This window comes from Centroberyx gerrardi, chromosome 2, assembly GCF_048128805.1.
Source record: "Centroberyx gerrardi isolate f3 chromosome 2, fCenGer3.hap1.cur.20231027, whole genome shotgun sequence".
Taxonomy (NCBI): domain Eukaryota; kingdom Metazoa; phylum Chordata; class Actinopteri; order Beryciformes; family Berycidae; genus Centroberyx; species Centroberyx gerrardi.
The window spans coordinates 19,470,557-19,488,103 of NC_135998.1; the positions used below are offsets into that span (position 1 = coordinate 19,470,557).

Genomic DNA, 17,547 nt, shown 5'->3' on the forward strand with positions numbered 1-17,547 from the left:
CCACTCCTGGCAGGGAAACTGCCAACCTGGCAACCTAAGAGAAAACATCCAGTTTTTTCCCTTGAGGGAAGCAGAATGCATGGAAATACATTACAAGGTCTCAAGGTCTCCCTTGAGAGAGGGGCAGTGAAAGAGAGTAGCTTTCCTCTAAATGCTTCACTCTCCTGCCTGCACTTTGGCTGTTTAACTCCAGGTATTTAGTGGCAATGGGTTTGTGGTCCTATAACTGCTAATGGCCTATGTTTTGCTGACTAAACAAAACTGCTGCATCGGAAAGATGTCCATTTTTGCAAACTGGATACATGGAGATGTATAGCATCAAGAATTCATATACTAGTGCTGTTTTCAAAAGAAAAACCCAAAACATTCAAATGTTGTTGTTTTTTTCCATATTGTATATGACTGTTATGTTAAACAGTTGGCAGAATGGACATTTACCACTGCCACTTACACTTTGTTACTATGTATTGTGGTATATATCACATTTGAGGGATCCATAAATTTGAAACAGTTCCAAGAGCAATCAATATCACCATGCCATAATATGCCAGTTGCATATGCAAAGAAGTTCTCTGCTTGGTATTGACAAGGGGAGATGAAGATTAGTACCTCCACTTGAAGGGAAAACAGAGATTTCATATGTAGCATACCATTTGTTCTTTTGAAGTGCCCCTCGACTTTGAGGGATAAGACTTGTCTAATCCAAACAGCTCTTGTGAGTCTCTTGAATCTTCACACATTCGAGGTCCAAATTCAAGTTCTAACCATCTATATTTAGGTTAGACAGGTACAAAGGCCAGGCTCTTTATGGAGGGCCATTAAATGTTGATTGCAGCTGCTCTCTCAAGTGGGACCCAGGTGTATTAACACTTTACCAATCTGCTATGATGATACTCTATGGTGCACAGAGAACAAACAAAACAAGATAAGAGCCTCAGCATGTTTTAGGGGCTTGAGCCTCATGAAATTCATGCCAGGGAGCTGAGGGTGCCAAGACCACAAAGGGGTCATTATAGAATAGAATAAAATAGAATAGAATAGAATTTCTGATTGTGTTCAGTGCTTCCTTCAGTTTTGTTTTTTTTAGTGACATTATGTCATGCCAATGTTTGTTGTTATATATCTATGCTAATAATAATAATTCTAATACTACTACTATATTATACTATAATAATAATTATTATTATTATGATGATATATTATTGTTATCATTGTTGTTATTATTATTGCTGTTGTTGTTAATAACAATAATACATTACTTCATAATTTGGGTGGCATATTTCCATTTATTTATTAATTCATTCACTTTTATTCATAACATTCTTCCTTGAGATCCAAATTCGAAAATTCTTTGATTTAAACATAAATCATGTATAAATCATTAGAAGATCATCTTCACCATGGCCATGACACAGTGTCGCAGGTAGCTGCAGACTCTTCGGGGTTACAGGGGAACAGCAAAGAAAATCTGAAAAGGATCTCTCCTCACATGGGATGAAAGGAAAAGGAAAACAGTCGATATAGGATAGTCTGTTGTTGTGCTGGAGCCTAAGCTCCTTTGAGGCTGCGCTGTCTTTAGGATCCTAGTTACTGCGCAAGGCTCCTTCCAGATTTACAACCGTTTCTCCCTTAATCTGCATAAAGATATCAGACCGACTTGTTGACCGGAGATTACTGCCCAACACAAAAACTCGCTTGTCATCGATAAAAACAAGCGTTCACTTGATCTAGTCTAGATAAAGCCTTGACATAATCATATGGATGTAAAGAGGAATGGATGGATGGAGGAAGGGAGCATGTAAGATAGATAAGGTAAAATGAGAAATGTAAAAGCTAGTTGATTCCTTTCCAAGTTTCGGAGGTCTAATTGCCCTGAGTGGACTAATGAATAGCGTAGACCTAATTGGCTTAGACCACTTATGGGCTGGCCTGCTGGGCGAGTAAAATTGAATCAAAGCTGTAGTACCACGTCAGAGTAGTAATGTGCGTTATGGTGATAATTGGCATAAGGTCAAAGGCATGGCACTCGGCCAAGTAGCAGCCCAATAATACGCAAGCGGGCAGTAAGAAACTGAATCTTTAGGAGGAAAGTGGAATAGCAAAAAATATTCTTGAATATCAGTATCAAAGTATCAGTATCACTCACTATAATCTATCAATGTAAACCCAAAATCAGTTGATGAAAAAGCGTTGTCATATTTTTCTCAAAACATTTTTTCCTCTAATGTACAAATGTCAACAATTGTAAACACTGCCGAGTAACATTAACAGTAACAAAATCATGTTTTGTTGTCACGCAGAAAAGCTCTCTGATTTGATTTAAAACGGGAAAAAAAGTCCTCAGGCCTTCATTCGTGGTGAGACTATGACTTTTTTATTTATGTTATTTTCTTTTATATATTTGTCTTTTAATTTATTTACATGCTACACAGCCCACTATAGCTCCAAAAAGTATAGAAGTAGTACTCTTGTTTAAATGTGACTCAGAATAATGAAAACGACAGAAAATGTGCAAATGAATTAAGGTGCAATTGCGTCTTCACCATGTCCCTCTTTTTTCGATATTAACACCATGTAACACAACGGCACGCTGACGCTCCTTCCACCTGTATCCATTGATGCGCTTTATTTTTAACCAAACAAAAGAGCTACACGGCGATGGAAACATATGACAACAATGTCCCGGCCAATGTCCAATTGCCCCATTGTGCGCCTTGAAAGACAGACGCGTGCACCTCTAGATAAGGAGATAGAAGGAATTGCAAGTGTGTGTGTGTGTGTGTGTGTGCGTGCGTGTGTGTGTGTGTGTGTGTGTGTGTGTGTGTGTGTGTGTGTGTGCGTGCGTGTGTGTGTGTGTGTGTGTGTGTGTGTGTGTGTGTGTGTGTGTGTGTGATAATATAGGCTGGGGGGTATAGGCGCACCACACACGCCTCCAGCCCGTATGGAGAAACTCCCCTTTCAGCACCCTGGACAGAGGCAACGCTCACCGCATCTCGACTCGAGCTGTTACTTTTGTTATGCTAAAACCAAATACCGGTCTCATTGTAAGGTCAGCTGACACTGCTAATGGTCAGACATTATTCCACTGCCACCCGCCCCTTGTCTCCTCCTCATCTCTAGCCTGCCAACACGGAATCAAACAGCAACTTGCTGCATTTTCAAAGTTCCCGTGCTCGGTGGCCGACGCAGGAAGACAGCTCGACAGGCAGCCTTTCCCACATTTTGCAGAACTCAAGCTGCTTTTGAAGAGAGATCAGCTCACTTTCCGTGTCTCCAGAGGATACATCACTAGGACGATACGGTTTTGATTTTATTTTTCATACACACTAGCTTGTTATATAACGTAGCCTAAATCATAGGCGCGCATCTTTCTGCGTTGTTTTCTTCCGTCGCTGATTTCAGCAACGTCGGAGCATCTTCACGATGTTGCTTGAACACCCGGGTTCAAGTTGTCAAAATTCCGGAAATTTCTCCCGATACAGTTCAGGACAAGGTAAGAGCTCAATTTAATTATTCGATTGTTAATATGCATGACGGATCTTTTCTATAATCTTTTTTTTTTAGTTTGGGGAAGAAGGTCTATCAAGTGAGTCCGAAAAAGCTACAGGTAGCAAATTCACTTGGTGCCTTTTTGTCCCCTGAGGTCCGTTAATGGGTCACAATTAGGCGTGAAATAGAGGATAATAGAGCAAATCAGCACAGCAAGGAGGAGAGGGGGCTCTCGGTTTTACTGAGTGAACTTAAACAAGCGTTAAATGGGCCTTGTTTGCACGGCAAGCTGTTATGTGCTGTCAGAAACAACTCAAAATGTAAAACGAGGAGGAGTTTCAAAGATGTTTTGATTTTAACAATTCTGGGGTTAAAATTTGTCCAAACATGATAGGCGCTACAAAAAAAGTAAAGATGTCAAAATTGCATAAAAGCATGGTAGTCTCCATTATCCAGCAAAATAAGTTGATGGTTGTCCGGGTTGCGTTTAAAATGCACATCGAAGCTTTTAATTCTTTTCACTGCGTATCCAGCAACATATGTACAGGTTGATGGTTGTCCGGACTGTTTTGAGGCGTTTATTTCTTTTGCGCTGCGTGTGGGAGACGTTATGAATCCGTAATGAGCCCTCATTGTTGGAGAATCATACGAACAGATGTTATGCGCGTGCTGTCATTTCACACCGCCGCTCGTGGTTGTCACAGGAGCGTAGAGTAGGCTAGCCTGCAGAGAGTCTGTGGAGAGACACCGGCCTGCACTGTGGCAACAACAGCCTCTGCGGGTGCGACAGACTGGCAGCACGCATCAAGCTGCTCCCACTCCCAGTCTGCCGACACAAAATGCTCAACAGGTGTCACGTTCCCTACCTTGACAGGTGGGACACCTGAGGTCGCTCAGGGAGATAATGATGGACCCCAAACCAATGGACGCATTCAACCTCTTCAATATTAGCCAGAGTAATCAGTGGCTTTTAAAAATATTCATGGGCCTTCAAAGAGTTGATAATGCATCTTTGACTTGCAATTGGTTTACTGTTCACCGTCCATAAACGGTTCCATCGTGTGATGTTTGGCCTTTTTCTGGCATAAACCTTTTTATTCTCTTGGTAAGGCGACATTGTGTCGATATGGGGCATCCCTTAAGGCTACTGGTAAACAGGAAACTATTTTATTTTATTTTATTTTATTTAAACCCTTTTGTGATTTCATTATGACCATGCGCATCACGATTTGAGTTATTTGACCGAATTTTACCCAGAAAATAACTTTTCGAATCGTGCCCTGCAAATACTTTCCTTACCAAATCTACAATTTAGAATTACAAAAAAAAACCGAAATCTTAAACAGATGACAATAATTTAGTTTATCATCAGTGCGGCTTTCTCTGACTGACCATTACATTGATGGTCATTTTATCGCTGTGTTGTCATATTACTGTCGAGCTCACCCTTAAAAATTGAGCGATCAATAAGACATAAAAATTATTACAAAGCTGAAAAGTAAGAGGGGCACCCGTGAACCCCACACCTTTCTCCAAAATCTCTTTCATATACTTTTGAAATACAGGCAAATAGGTCATTGATTTTAGATTCATCAGTGGTCCAGGCGGCGGTGGCACTACCCGTGATTTCCCCAGGCGCTCTTTTGTGCCAAAGATCAGTGTCAATAAAATTCATCGGGGTGTTGGCCCGATCAACATGTTATTGAGCAGCCAATCGCTCCCCTAAATAAACACTTGTCTTTGGGCAGTCAACATACTTGATATGAAGTGTGTGTGTGTTTGCGTGTGCATGCGTGTGTGTCAAATTCCGACTACAGCTGGTACTGAAACAATCTGATGCAAATAGGTAAACCATACCCTGAGATTACAAGCGTGAGATTATATCCATACACTGGATTTAATTTAAAACACATTGCTGTAAATTAATAATTAAAACAGCTTTGCATCCTTTAATTTATTTCAATTATTGTGTCGTTAAATAATAGGAACATAGGCTATTAAATAGGCTAATAGGCTATGTCCCTTATCAAAAGCAGTGACGTTCACATACTGACATTCTTTCTACTTTCTACTTTTTTCGACGAAGCCTGAAAATATTTGTATAAAAGAGCCTATACAAATTTTGCAAATAGGCATCTCTGTTTTCTTTTAAAAGAAAAGATGTATACGGAAATATTTTCAGTACAATGTCATTTATATTTCCTTAACATAAAAATTAAATATTCTGTAGCCTACTCAGACCAAAAAAATAATAATATACTATAGCCTACTATACTATAAGCCTACTATACTATACTATACTATACTATACTATACTATACTATACTATACTATAAACTTTCCTTTACGCGAGGCAGTACAGACATTTGAATTAAAATGGGTTGTCCAAGACTTTAACCTCGTGAACCACAAAACTTTATGGGGCAAAATACAATTCATACACCAAAATCCTAGTCTGTAGGTCTAAGGAGGTCCAGGTTACTGAGTTTACTGTGGTTGTGGTGTTCTCTAAATGCCTGCTGCATTACTGCTGCTAACGACCCAGTTTCCGCACGTTTCATTTAATCATCTTGGGCGAATATTCTACAAAAATCCATGTCATGAGCAGTGTTGGGCTTGTTACCTAGGCTACTCAAAAAATGCAACAGTCTGCATGACCCCCACTCGTCAGCCTACTAATTTCTAAGGCACGCAGCAATAATTTGTTAAACTCGTCGTTAAACTACTTTTTCAAAACAAGGGTTGTATTCTCTCTTATCTACAAAAATTGAACTCAACCATCTCTTTTGCGCGCGTCTGTATCAATGATCATGTATCATGGTAGCCAAATGATGTTCATGTCCAATATTCTAGTCAACCTTTTCTTTCGATGAAGCAGTGGGAATACTTTCACTTCGAGAAAATCAACTTTTCTTCCCTTTTAAGGAAGTGTGAGAGGACGACAAGTAGCCTAATGCCAGAATCTGAGAAAGGTCGGTGGGATATAGTTTTTGGATAATTCAGCTTCAACCTGGTGTTAAGAGGTGGAGATAACAAAAGTAGGCCAAAGACATCCTTGTGATAGATTGATACCACTGAAATTCAAAGAGTAAATTGTTACTTGGGAAAAGAAACAAAATGACTGTAACGCGTCACTGAGTAACACGTACCCACCCAACATCGGTCGTACAAGAGAAACTCTGTGGGCTTTTCCTCTCACCCCTGTTTATTCTTCTTCCGGGTACGATACTTGGTAGGTGATGTTAATCTATCTCCCTGTCGCCAAGGTAACGGCGCAGCGTAATCCTGCACAGCCTTCAACACACTGAAGGATAAAAGCAAACTCCACCGCACTCTACGGCGTTTGTGTTCGCATCTGGGCTTGTGCTGCACATATTTGCCTAGGTGCTCGGTACATGAGCGTGTACAGATCACAAATAAGATCTGTTTGCATTAATATAAGCGTAAATCATGAGCAATGGATGGACATAGTCAGCGCAACTCTCCAAAAGGGGCACCGAATAACACGGAGATGCTCCTTGCATTGCTGGCGCACAGTGAGGAACTACGGAAAGGTAATTTCGAGTGAAAGGATAATTAATTCGTTCGTTTTGCACTGTTAATTGATGTGCATATTGTACACGTGTGTACTTTTATGAGCAGTGGAGGGCTGTATAGGCCTACATGTGGGATATTTGTTGACAAGACCTTCTTAATAAACTAATCTCTAGCTGCCAGGTAAAGATAGGCCTACAAGTATAGGGCTATTATTTACCAATTTATAATTAGCCTAAATCAGTGTCTTTTGACAAGTTTTAATTTATGTTGGAACAGCGCTTTTATGTCATGCTCAAGCCGATATAAGGATGACAGGTGCAACAGGACGCCTTCACCAGTCGTTTAGGCTACTTTTTGGATAAGTCTCTTGCCTCTTGGATGACAGTAGCCTATACTACAGCTGTCATACACCTGAGACGGGTGATTGAGTCTCAAAACGTGAATCTGCGAAATTACATGTGCAATGTCGTTACTCCAGATCTCCGCAACGCAACTTTTACGCAGTCGGTTTTAACCTTGATTTGTTTGCAGCGTAGGCTAATCTGAGGCATCGTTAAAATGTTGATATCACAGCCTCTTAGGGGGTGCAGATAAATATTCTAAACCTATAGCCTACTCAGAGATGTGTTGGAGGGTAAACCCACCTTAACTCACCTCATTTTCGGAAGAGAGTTATGCACATTTTCAGGCTGACGTAGGCTCAGTCTTTTGATGTAAATTCATAGTAGGTTATAGTAAGCATCAAACTGATGTAAGGTATGAGAATGAAAGGGGGAAAGCATAATTAAATGCTTTTCTAAAAATGCTGATTTTTTGTGTGTGCCTTATGAAGATCACTTAGTATTAAGTCATAGTTTTCCCACCTTTTTATTTACCACTACACTGTCCAATTTTAAAAATTGCAAGGAGGATTTACTGGGTGGAGTGATGGTTTCTAACCCCCCAGTTAGGCACTTTGAATTTATGTAAGGGATTTCAATTGGCCCTCTTAGCAAGCATCTATAATTTTAATATTCCAAGTACAAGGTGAGCAAATTGCTTGGACACCTTGGATTGTATCGTGAGACTGGGCTGCTGCTTTCTAGTTTTACAGAGCGCGTTGAATTAATAATGACTTGGATACACCTGTTCTTGACGTGGCTCCCACCGCACTTGTGCATGGCTTGCTGGTGATGCCAGAAGAAATGGTTCATTAATATTTCATAAATTGGCCACAACCGAACAATAGGAATGTGATTCCTGGGACGGATGGAATATGAAGTGGTTGGACTTTTTAAATTAGTAATAACGTGGGATGATAACATCTTGCCAGGTATTTACGTTGTCATCGTCTTTGTCGCTATGTCCTAAAAAAAAAAGTCATTGCGTTATTTCTTCGTTGTGGGTTGTAAATAAGCATTGTTAAAATACCTGAAATGTGAAGTTTTATGATGTAATGTAGCCTACATGAGACTGACGTTGCGTAAACGTAAGGCCTGTTGAAAAGTGTAAAGATGATTACACAGGCAAAATAATAAATGGCTATATTCGATTGGGATGAGCTCCTGCTAATTGTAAGTTGAGGGTGCATGCATCCTCTAGGCATGTGACCACATTTCATTCATAATATGATGAAATATCATATCACACTTACGTCTGCACAGTTGTGTTTGTGGTGTTCTCGTCAGTGGACCTCCATCACGCCGTGCCTCCTCAATTCTTTATTATTGTATCCTTTTATGGGCAGCATATACGTTCATATTATAATATAAACATGCCCCTATAATGTATATTCGTGGTAACTATTATTTGTTCGTTTAGGATACACGCATCCATACAGAAGGCATAGGACTAGTCTTAGTTTAATAATGATAATTCTAAACCAAATTCGAAATCTAAATCAGAGAACCTAACAACATGATTCCGTTATTAATCTATTTATCAATTAATGCCTGCGCAATTATTATATTATATAATTATATTTCATGGTTTCAGATCGAATTTTACTTAATTTCATGTGTAAAAAGCCCAGAACGATCCTCTCAGCGTCTGATTTCTGCATTGTCGCTGTGGTCTGACTTACATTAAAGCCTCATTCCCACTGCAGGAATACGGGCTGCTGCCTCCGACGTGATTTTAGGAACGGATGTAAAATAAAACCCTCTATTAAGAGCTTTTTTTTATTAATAGCTTTTTCTATTAAGAGCTTTCTGTGGTGATTAGGTGACTGAACTTGGACTTGTGCCTCTATATGGCTTGATGTTATTCTCTCGCGCATTGCTAACATAAGAAATAAGACTTTCATTATGAGAGACTGAATGTAAGACATCCAGGGATGGATATCCCCGGTCAGGTGCGTCAGTAAAAGAAACCTTAAGGTATGGCAAAGTCTCTGCATCCAATATCATTTGCTGCCAAACTACCAAAAATGCTACCGAAGATTTCTCGCGACAAAACAATGGCTGATAGGACATTAATGTAGGCCACGTGGGTGGTCGCTGTGATAAATTATTAGACGCTGGTCAACAAACAATCTTGCACAGACGAACAGAAGCTTCGAGGTAAATGGTCCTGAATGCTCCCTTTTCTTTGTAAAACATGGCTTCTAAATACAGTTCTGACCATTTTCGCCTGATCTTGGCTTTCCACTATAATGTTAAATACTACGAGATCAAATTTGGACGTACTGAGGCTGCCCATGTAGGCCTACCTCGTCATACCCAATTGTCACCCACGATTAATGATCGTAGGGAGAAAAGGGAGTGATCTATAAAGTTATAAAGGAAACGCAGAGTGGTCAGAGCTACAATTGGAGAGTAGGCCTACACTCGTTTTATTGTTTATTTTTTCTTATGTCTATCTGATGGTGGCATTTAGTGATGCTGTGATGCTGTAAGGCTAAGTATGTGCGTGGTTCACTTATAGCCCTTCTTACATCATAGTTTTGATGCTACAGGTAAACTGGACAGTTTTACCGTCTTGATTAGCTACTCCCTTCTATGTAATACATGTGGATAGAAAGAGGGTGTGTTGATAGCCTACGTAAGACGTTAGGCTTTTGATTGAAATGTCTGATAGAGTTCCCATACTGTCAGGGATGTTTGAAATCGACGATGATGATGATGATGATGATGATGATGATGATGACGATGATGATGATGATGATGATGATTGTGTAAAAGTTGGTGAACGATCTGGCAGCACTACTATTTACCTGAGGTGATGATTGTGATAATCTGTTGATCAATGGAATTTACCCACCTGTTGAAATGAAAATCCACTGTTTTATATAGGCTAGATTATTTTAGAAAACACTAAATCAAAGTTAAAAGTTAAAGGGTTATTAACTCATGGAAATGTAAAAAAAATAAAAATAAAAAGAAATACGTTTTTATTTCGTTTTGGCGAAATAAAGGGCAATATTATTTAAAATGGCTTCATCAGAAACATACCGTTAATCACTTGAATGCAGTTGAATATTTCCTATTGTAACGCCCAATATTTGTGCTGCTGACTATTTCAGTTATAAAGCGTGTTGTCTCCTGCTAGTCATTTTTACATCGATCATGAAAAGATAATAACTCACTTTTTCAGGTGAAGGACAACAACAAAAAAATATATAGCTTACATATTCGTTTATATATAGCCTAATTAGTTAATGGTTATAAAATTAACGTTTATTAAAAAGATTTAAAAATGTGTTCCCATTCTGAACATTTATTGAGAAGGCTTTTTAATAATGATATCCATGTGTTTGTGAATACTGAAGGGACTGAAATGTTTATTGTCGGTTATTCCACCATGTGTCCTCCAGAGATCCCAGTATGTGCGGGCTGCAATCAACACATCGTGGACCGCTTCATCCTCAAAGTGCTGGATCGCCACTGGCACAGCAAGTGCCTGAAATGCAGCGACTGCCAGGCACAACTGGCGGACAAGTGCTTCAGTAGGGGCGACAGCGTCTACTGCAAAGAGGATTTCTTCAAGTGAGTAGCCTTCAATAAAATCCCAGAGTTATTTTAAATTATGAATGCTATATATTTTTGTCGTTGGCCTATTTTCTCTTTTTTGAGGAAGAGGCAAAAAAAACAAAAACACAGTCTCAGTTCCTAAAGATGATGCGTAGAAAGCGATTGCGTAGAAAATATTTCAATATATTGATGGTAAACTTCTGATTTTCAAAAAGGAGATTCGGGACCAAATGCGCAGCCTGTCAGCAGGGGATACCGCCCACACAGGTGGTGAGGAGAGCGCAGGACTTTGTCTACCACCTGCACTGTTTTGCCTGCATTGTATGCAAGAGGCAACTGGCGACGGGTGACGAGTACTACCTGATGGAGGACAGCAGGCTCGTGTGCAAGGCCGACTACGAGACCGCCAAACAGAGAGGTGAGGAGGCTACGGCCAAAACACAACACCCTTTTACTTAGAAGCTTTTATCCAATGAATTCTGTTGTCTCCCACTACTGGAAAATAACGAAGTTATGCACTACACAATTTTGCAATTAGTAGAGTTTCTGTTCGAAATAGTATTTACACAGAAAGGTGGCCTAGAAATAATTGCGCCAACCAAGTTTTGTGCTACTTTGTGTCTCGACTTGTTATTACTGTAAGCAACTGCTTTGAGTTGAGAATTTGATGTGACAATGAGGTCACCCATAAACTTTGACCCATCTGTGCTAATTGCATCGTTGCCCGCAACCCAATCGATAGCAAACTGCATAAAATGGAGGCCTATAGAGGCTTACACTTGCACTTTGCACTTGAAGGAAGCAGCTTTCAATAACTCTTATTGTGTTTGTGTGTGTGTGTGTGTGTGTGTGTGTGTGTGTGTGTGTGTGTGTGTGTGTGTGCGTGCGTGCGTGCGCGCGCGCGCGCGCGCGGGCGTGAATGCGTTGAGAGAGAGAGAGAGAGAGAGAGACAGAGAGGGAGACCTGCTTCCTTAAGCTGTTGTGTCCGCTATTCAAGCTTGCGCGTGTGTGTGTGTGTGTGTGAAAGAGAGAGAGAGAGAGAGAGACATGGAGGAGGGGTGTTAGGGTATTGAATTTAAATAAAATTGAATTATGTCTAAGATTTATGCACTATGAACTATTATGTTAATATCACCATGTTAATATATGCATCCTTTTTGTTGTTCAGTGGTTGAATAACAAAGGATATTCAGGCATAAGCAGTGTTGGGGAGAATGTAGTTGAACTACTAAGTTTAAATTCACATCATAATTTTTTCAGTAGGTCTACTTTACTTCTTTTATTCATGTGGATTATGTAGTTAACAATTTACATCTGTCCTTAAAAGGGAATAAAGGAATGCAAGGATGAACAATACATAATAGATCATATTTTATGCATTGTTTACAAACATGGGAATGAAATTAATGCATATAGTTATTAATATTGCTATCAGGTTGTCTTGCATTTCTCTCTCCCAGTTCTGTCTCTTGCTTCATTTTTTCCATCCAGCCTTCAGATTAGTATCATTTTCTGTGTATTCCATTGCCCTGATTTTTTTCATGCAAGCTATATAAAATCATTCAGTCATTCAGTCATTCATTGTGTAGTATTTTGTGTACAGTCAGTGTCACTTTAACTTGAAATCTGGCCAGTTTCAGTGGTAAACCCCCCACTTTTGCACCCCTGAACATGATATATAACCCAACAGGACAGTGGGTTTTGTCCTAGGTGAATTTGCAGTATCACAGTTAAATATCCTGGGGTATGAGGCCTGCAGCAAGAGAAAGCTTAACAAGAGAGATCACCATAAAGTAATTTAATAATATAATTAAATAATAATTTATTTTTAGGCTACTATAGAAACACTAACGACCCTAAGCCACACTGTTGAAAATTCCTAAAAATAACTCCATGTTTATACTTCTCAGTTGGCAAATACATCCATTTCTGCCCCTAAGAAAAAATAACTATTGTAATCCTATAATAATTTTTAGAACGATACTATACACGAATGCAAAACTATAAAGTATAGATAATAGGAACATTTTATGATTATTATAGTAGTGCCATAGGTGATAAAAAAATACAACTAGGCTAAGTACGATAATGTCAGTACTGTAGTGATTTCTCGTTAGGGCACAGCGTTGCAAGTTTATTTCAATCTCAAAATGTAAACTTTATATACTATAGCCTACTACAGTGACTTGTTGTCAGACAACATTCACATGGATCTTTACAACTAGGCTGAGTTTTGGTTTCACTGTTTATAGTTTGATGCAGATGCAGTGAACTGCTTTCAAATGTATAGCTTGTTTGTGGCAACTTCTTTCGTTGTGAGTAGTTTAGTTTGATAAAGTACAGAGTAGCTTCCCCAACATGGTTTATATGCTATAGACCCAGCAGACCTAAACATTTTCACTAGATACGCTGTTTATATCAATAAAAACTCTCCTAACGCCTTATTAGCTTCACTGAAATCCCTGTAGGCTCTGATGGTGATAGCACAGCCTGGGCCTTGGTCAAGCATTATTTCCCCCATCTGTTTGTTTGAATTTACTGCCCCACACCAAGTGTTGATTTACGCAGGAGTTAACGTGAGTTTTCACGAAAAACACACACGTTTATTTTACTAATGAGAGGGCGCAATTACTTAGGCAGTATCCATTTGGATGATGGTCTTGTATTTTCTTCTGTAGTTGCAGGGCTGGCCCACAGATGCACAGACAGGATGCAGTTACTCACAGCATGGCTAAATACAATTTTGGTTTACGAGCAAAAGCGAGTTTTATCAATCAAATTTGTAATTATTTAAGCTGCATTTATGACTATTGTTAATGTTGATATAACTGCTATATTCCATTTGAATATTTCCATTTCAAAATTGATGAATTGTTACATGAGCTGTTGTTGCTATTAATATAGAGATATACTGTATAAGATAGTATTGAATTGTATTACTTTCTAGACTGTACATGGGGATATAATAGTGGGGAGAGTGAAACTTCAGAACCGTCATTCCTGTACATTCTCTAATTGGGAGTATTTCTGGTGAATTGAATTATAGTGAAATGAAACTGGGCCTGGAACCCCCTCATGGACCCCTTTGACAGCCACTGATCTACAGTGTGTCTGTTGTCCCGGCGGTGACTTCACGTTGTGTCTTGTCCATTTACCTTTCAGAAGCAGACTCGACAGCGAAAAGGCCACGAACGACCATCACGGCTAAACAACTGGAGACCCTGAAGAACGCTTACAATAACTCTCCCAAACCTGCCCGCCACGTCCGGGAGCAGCTATCATCAGAGACGGGCCTGGATATGCGGGTTGTGCAGGTAAAGTATATTATTATCCATTAAGGGCTATTCCATTAGTGTCCTGACTTCATTATCAAGGGACAATTGTGCTTGAAATGACACTAGCCTATAGGTACTGTACAGATAAGTGTGTGTGTGTGTGTGTCCCTGGGGGGTGGGGTGAGGGGGTGAGGGGGTGGGGGGGGATTTACGGCTAGATGGAGTAAAATGAAGTCCACATGAAAGTCAGAATGGTTTAAGTGCAAGCTCGTTAACAATGCTAAGAGGGCCCCTCGCATATTGTCTGTGAAAGAGCTTCACGCTGGTTGACTAGGTGCTGGTCATATATATTGTTTTATTTGCAAGGACAAAAGTAGAGACGGAAGCTACTAAAATGCTTCTCATTATTCAGCGAAAGGAAAGGGGTGAAGCGGGTTCACTCAGGGCGGCATATCATTAAGGAACATGTAAAACTGCCTTTTTTTCTGCTTGTGATTGAACTGGATTAAGTTGTGTGTGTAGGCTAAGCAATAACAAAGAATTAGGCCATTCACTCGTACGCCATTTCATAGAAATATGCAAACGGTTGGGCTATTAGGCAGTTTACATTTCAGTTTGTGTTTTCTAAAGCGTAGGCCTAAGCTAAATTTATAGATCAGACCTAGAGAGGATATAGAGAAATTTGAATAATTAAAGTCAGTGGCTACACAGTGGGTAACAGGAAAGCTAACCTGTCTGCTCCCTGGGTTAAGGACAACTTGTAGCTGTCGCGAAGTTAATTACGTGCGTGATAAATTTGGTACGGAGCAGCATTAGTGTTTAGTGTCACTGTTTCAGTCTCCCACTCGGATTCAAGTGAACCGCTCTCCAGACAGTCCTTGAAAATTAATTTTGTTTTAATGTTTAAAAGCATAGTATCTGCATCAAGGGGAGAGCATAGGGCTTTGTCTTATATGGCTTGTGTATGAGCAATGTCCTTATGAGAAACACGATGACACAAAAAGGCATTTGGCCCTTTGGTCCTCAAGACTGAGAGAATAATGTCATGCCTTAATGTGTGATAAAAAGTTGAAAGTAAATGTCGTTTAAATTTTGCTGTGTGGGTATACTTTTAATTTTCCAAAACAATTATATCTAATTATACACTGCTATAATATTAAAAATATAGTTTGATAATATTCATTTGATTTTACATTTGCGCTTAGATATTCTCTTGCATCTTAGATTATTGATCAACCGCATACACAACAAGGTGAAGCAAGAAAAAAACACTCAAATTCCATGTTTCTGAACACAACTGCAAATTTCAGATATTGCACTAAACCTTATGGTGAAAAGCATTTCCATTAAGGCATCAAAAGCTCCAATCTAATAAAACATGTCTTCCTTTTCGCTCTAGGTGTGGTTTCAGAACAGGCGAGCTAAAGAGAAAAGGCTGAAGAAAGATGCTGGGAGGCAGAGGTGGGGCCAGTACTTCCGCAACATGAAGAGGTCGCGGGGAAGCTCCAAATCAGACAAGGACAGCATCCAGGAGGAGGGCATGGACAGTGATGCTGAAGTCTCCTTTACAGGTAGACACTCTCTCACACACACACACACACACACACACACACACACATATTAACACAAATTGTATCAATAGAAACTGAACAACCCATCAAATTTGTATCATTCAGAGACGTAAACACACTAACAGGCAGGAATTACAGATATCCAGCTTTCTAACAAAGAGTAGTATCTCCTAATGCGAAGACGTTTGCACCATGCTCACATGATAATCACATGATAATGTTTTTTCATAAATTCTTTATATGATTGATCAGCTCTTGAGTAAGTCAGAGAGTCAGACAACTAGCTGAATTGTATACTGTACAGGTGTACCCATTCAAATGTCTGTCAGACATTGAAATGTTCATGTTATTCAAATAGGGAATAAATGGCTAATCAGAGAAATGTTGAATAATAAATGAATTACTGTTATTGATATATTGGAATACTAGAATTTCAACAGATAAAATGCAACCGCAATGACTAATACTTTCTGTTAACTTTGTCCCTGTTGCACAGATGAACCACCCATGTCAGAGCTTGGCCACACCAACGGCATCTACAGCGGCCTGAACGAGTCCTCTCCAGCCATGGGGGGCCGCCAAGGGGGCAACAACCACGGCCCGTTCCCCCTGGAGCACGGCGTCCTGCCCTCTCAAGACCAGTTCCATGACATCCGCTCCAACAGCCCCTACGGCCTTCCCCAGTCCCCGGGCTCGCTGCAGGCGCTGCCCAGACACCAGCCGCTCATCTCCAGCCTGGTCTACCCTGACTCCGGCCTCTCTATCATGACCCAGGGCAGCGGCCCCGGGATTAACCCCGCCATGAGGGTTTCCATGGGGGGAGCCAACGGCCCCAGTTCGGACCTCTCCACTGGCAGCAGTGGCGGCTACCCAGACTTCCCTGCCAGTCCTGCCTCCTGGTTGGATGAAATGGACCATGGGCAGTTTTGATTGGTCAACTACAAGAAATGGGAGGTGTTTTTTTTTCTGTGTCTTCTATTGGATTTTAAGAATTGGAAAAAAAAAAATGGTCACACGGGACAGTGATTGTGTAAAAGACTAGACTGGACAGTTACTGTTTTGCTCTCCTTGGATCTCATTATACCAGGTCCATTTTATATCTGTGGTCTGGAAGGAAGGACTAAACAGTTGAAAGAACAAGAAATGTCCTTCATTAAAAGCACTTGGCCTAACAATAGTCCTTCACCAGTAAAAACGGTATGTAAAGCAAAGGAATCTGTCAAAGATGCTCAGTTTTCATATATAGCTATACGGTTTTTCCAGAGCATTGTAGAGACCACAGACAGACTGTCAGATGTCAACCATTTGGATTTTCGCCATTCTCATCTCCTCCCACTACTCTTTGTTTTCTAAAACGTGTTCAGATGCAGAATTTGGTTCAAAGTTCAGAGTCTTTAAATGTGTGGTTGTTGCCAAATGTCTATATATAATGGTTTATCATTGTGGAGACTTTATTTTTATACAACCCCCTTCTTGGACATGAATAAGAACCCAGATATGGGGACTTTGTACATTCATAAACAGGGACATAGGCAAAAATGTAGATGTTGTCTCTTAACCGGCACCTAGGGGTCCAACTACTTCTATGCATTTGTGTGTTCTCAGATGTATCTTGTTCATTTTGTTCTACTGAAGCAACTCCAGGGGAGCATTGCTGTTGCACCTGGGGTCTGGTGTATGTTTGTTTGTTTATGTGGAAAATGTTTTATGTCTTATTTATTCCCT

At 40.0% G+C, this 17,547-nt stretch overlaps 1 protein-coding gene across 3 annotated transcripts; it reads left to right on the forward strand.

Moving 5' to 3' along the window:
• Positions 1 to 3,353: 3,353 nt before the first annotated feature.
• Positions 3,354 to 16,752, forward strand: lhx3 (LIM homeobox 3). Of its 3 annotated transcripts, none has more exons than XM_071900897.2 (6): positions 3,354 to 3,493; positions 10,820 to 10,991; positions 11,192 to 11,394; positions 14,139 to 14,290; positions 15,651 to 15,822; positions 16,319 to 16,752. In XM_071900897.2, the coding sequence occupies exons 1-6, from the start codon at positions 3,424 to 3,426 to the stop codon at positions 16,750 to 16,752; spliced, it is 1,203 nt and encodes a 400-aa protein (XP_071756998.1). In that variant the 5' UTR covers positions 3,354 to 3,423. The 3 variants fall into 3 exon arrangements, with proteins under 3 accessions (XP_071756998.1, XP_071756999.1, XP_071756997.1); XM_071900898.2 differs by having other exon boundaries at positions 3,424 to 3,499; XM_071900896.2 differs by lacking the exon at positions 3,354 to 3,493 and adding an exon at positions 6,947 to 7,043.
• The last annotated feature ends 795 nt before the right edge of the window (positions 16,753 to 17,547 follow it).

Bases quoted from the DNA above. Each gene is read 5' to 3' on its own strand.
- lhx3 (XM_071900896.2), top strand. From the start codon at position 6,947: ATGGATGGACATAGTCAGCGCAACTCTCCAAAAGGGGCACCGAATAAC. The intron at 10,992-11,191 runs GTGAGTAGCCTT...ATTTTCAAAAAG, and splicing joins TGCAAAGAGGATTTCTTCAA to GAGATTCGGGACCAAATGCG. The intron at 15,823-16,318 runs GTAGACACTCTC...CCTGTTGCACAG, and splicing joins TGCTGAAGTCTCCTTTACAG to ATGAACCACCCATGTCAGAG.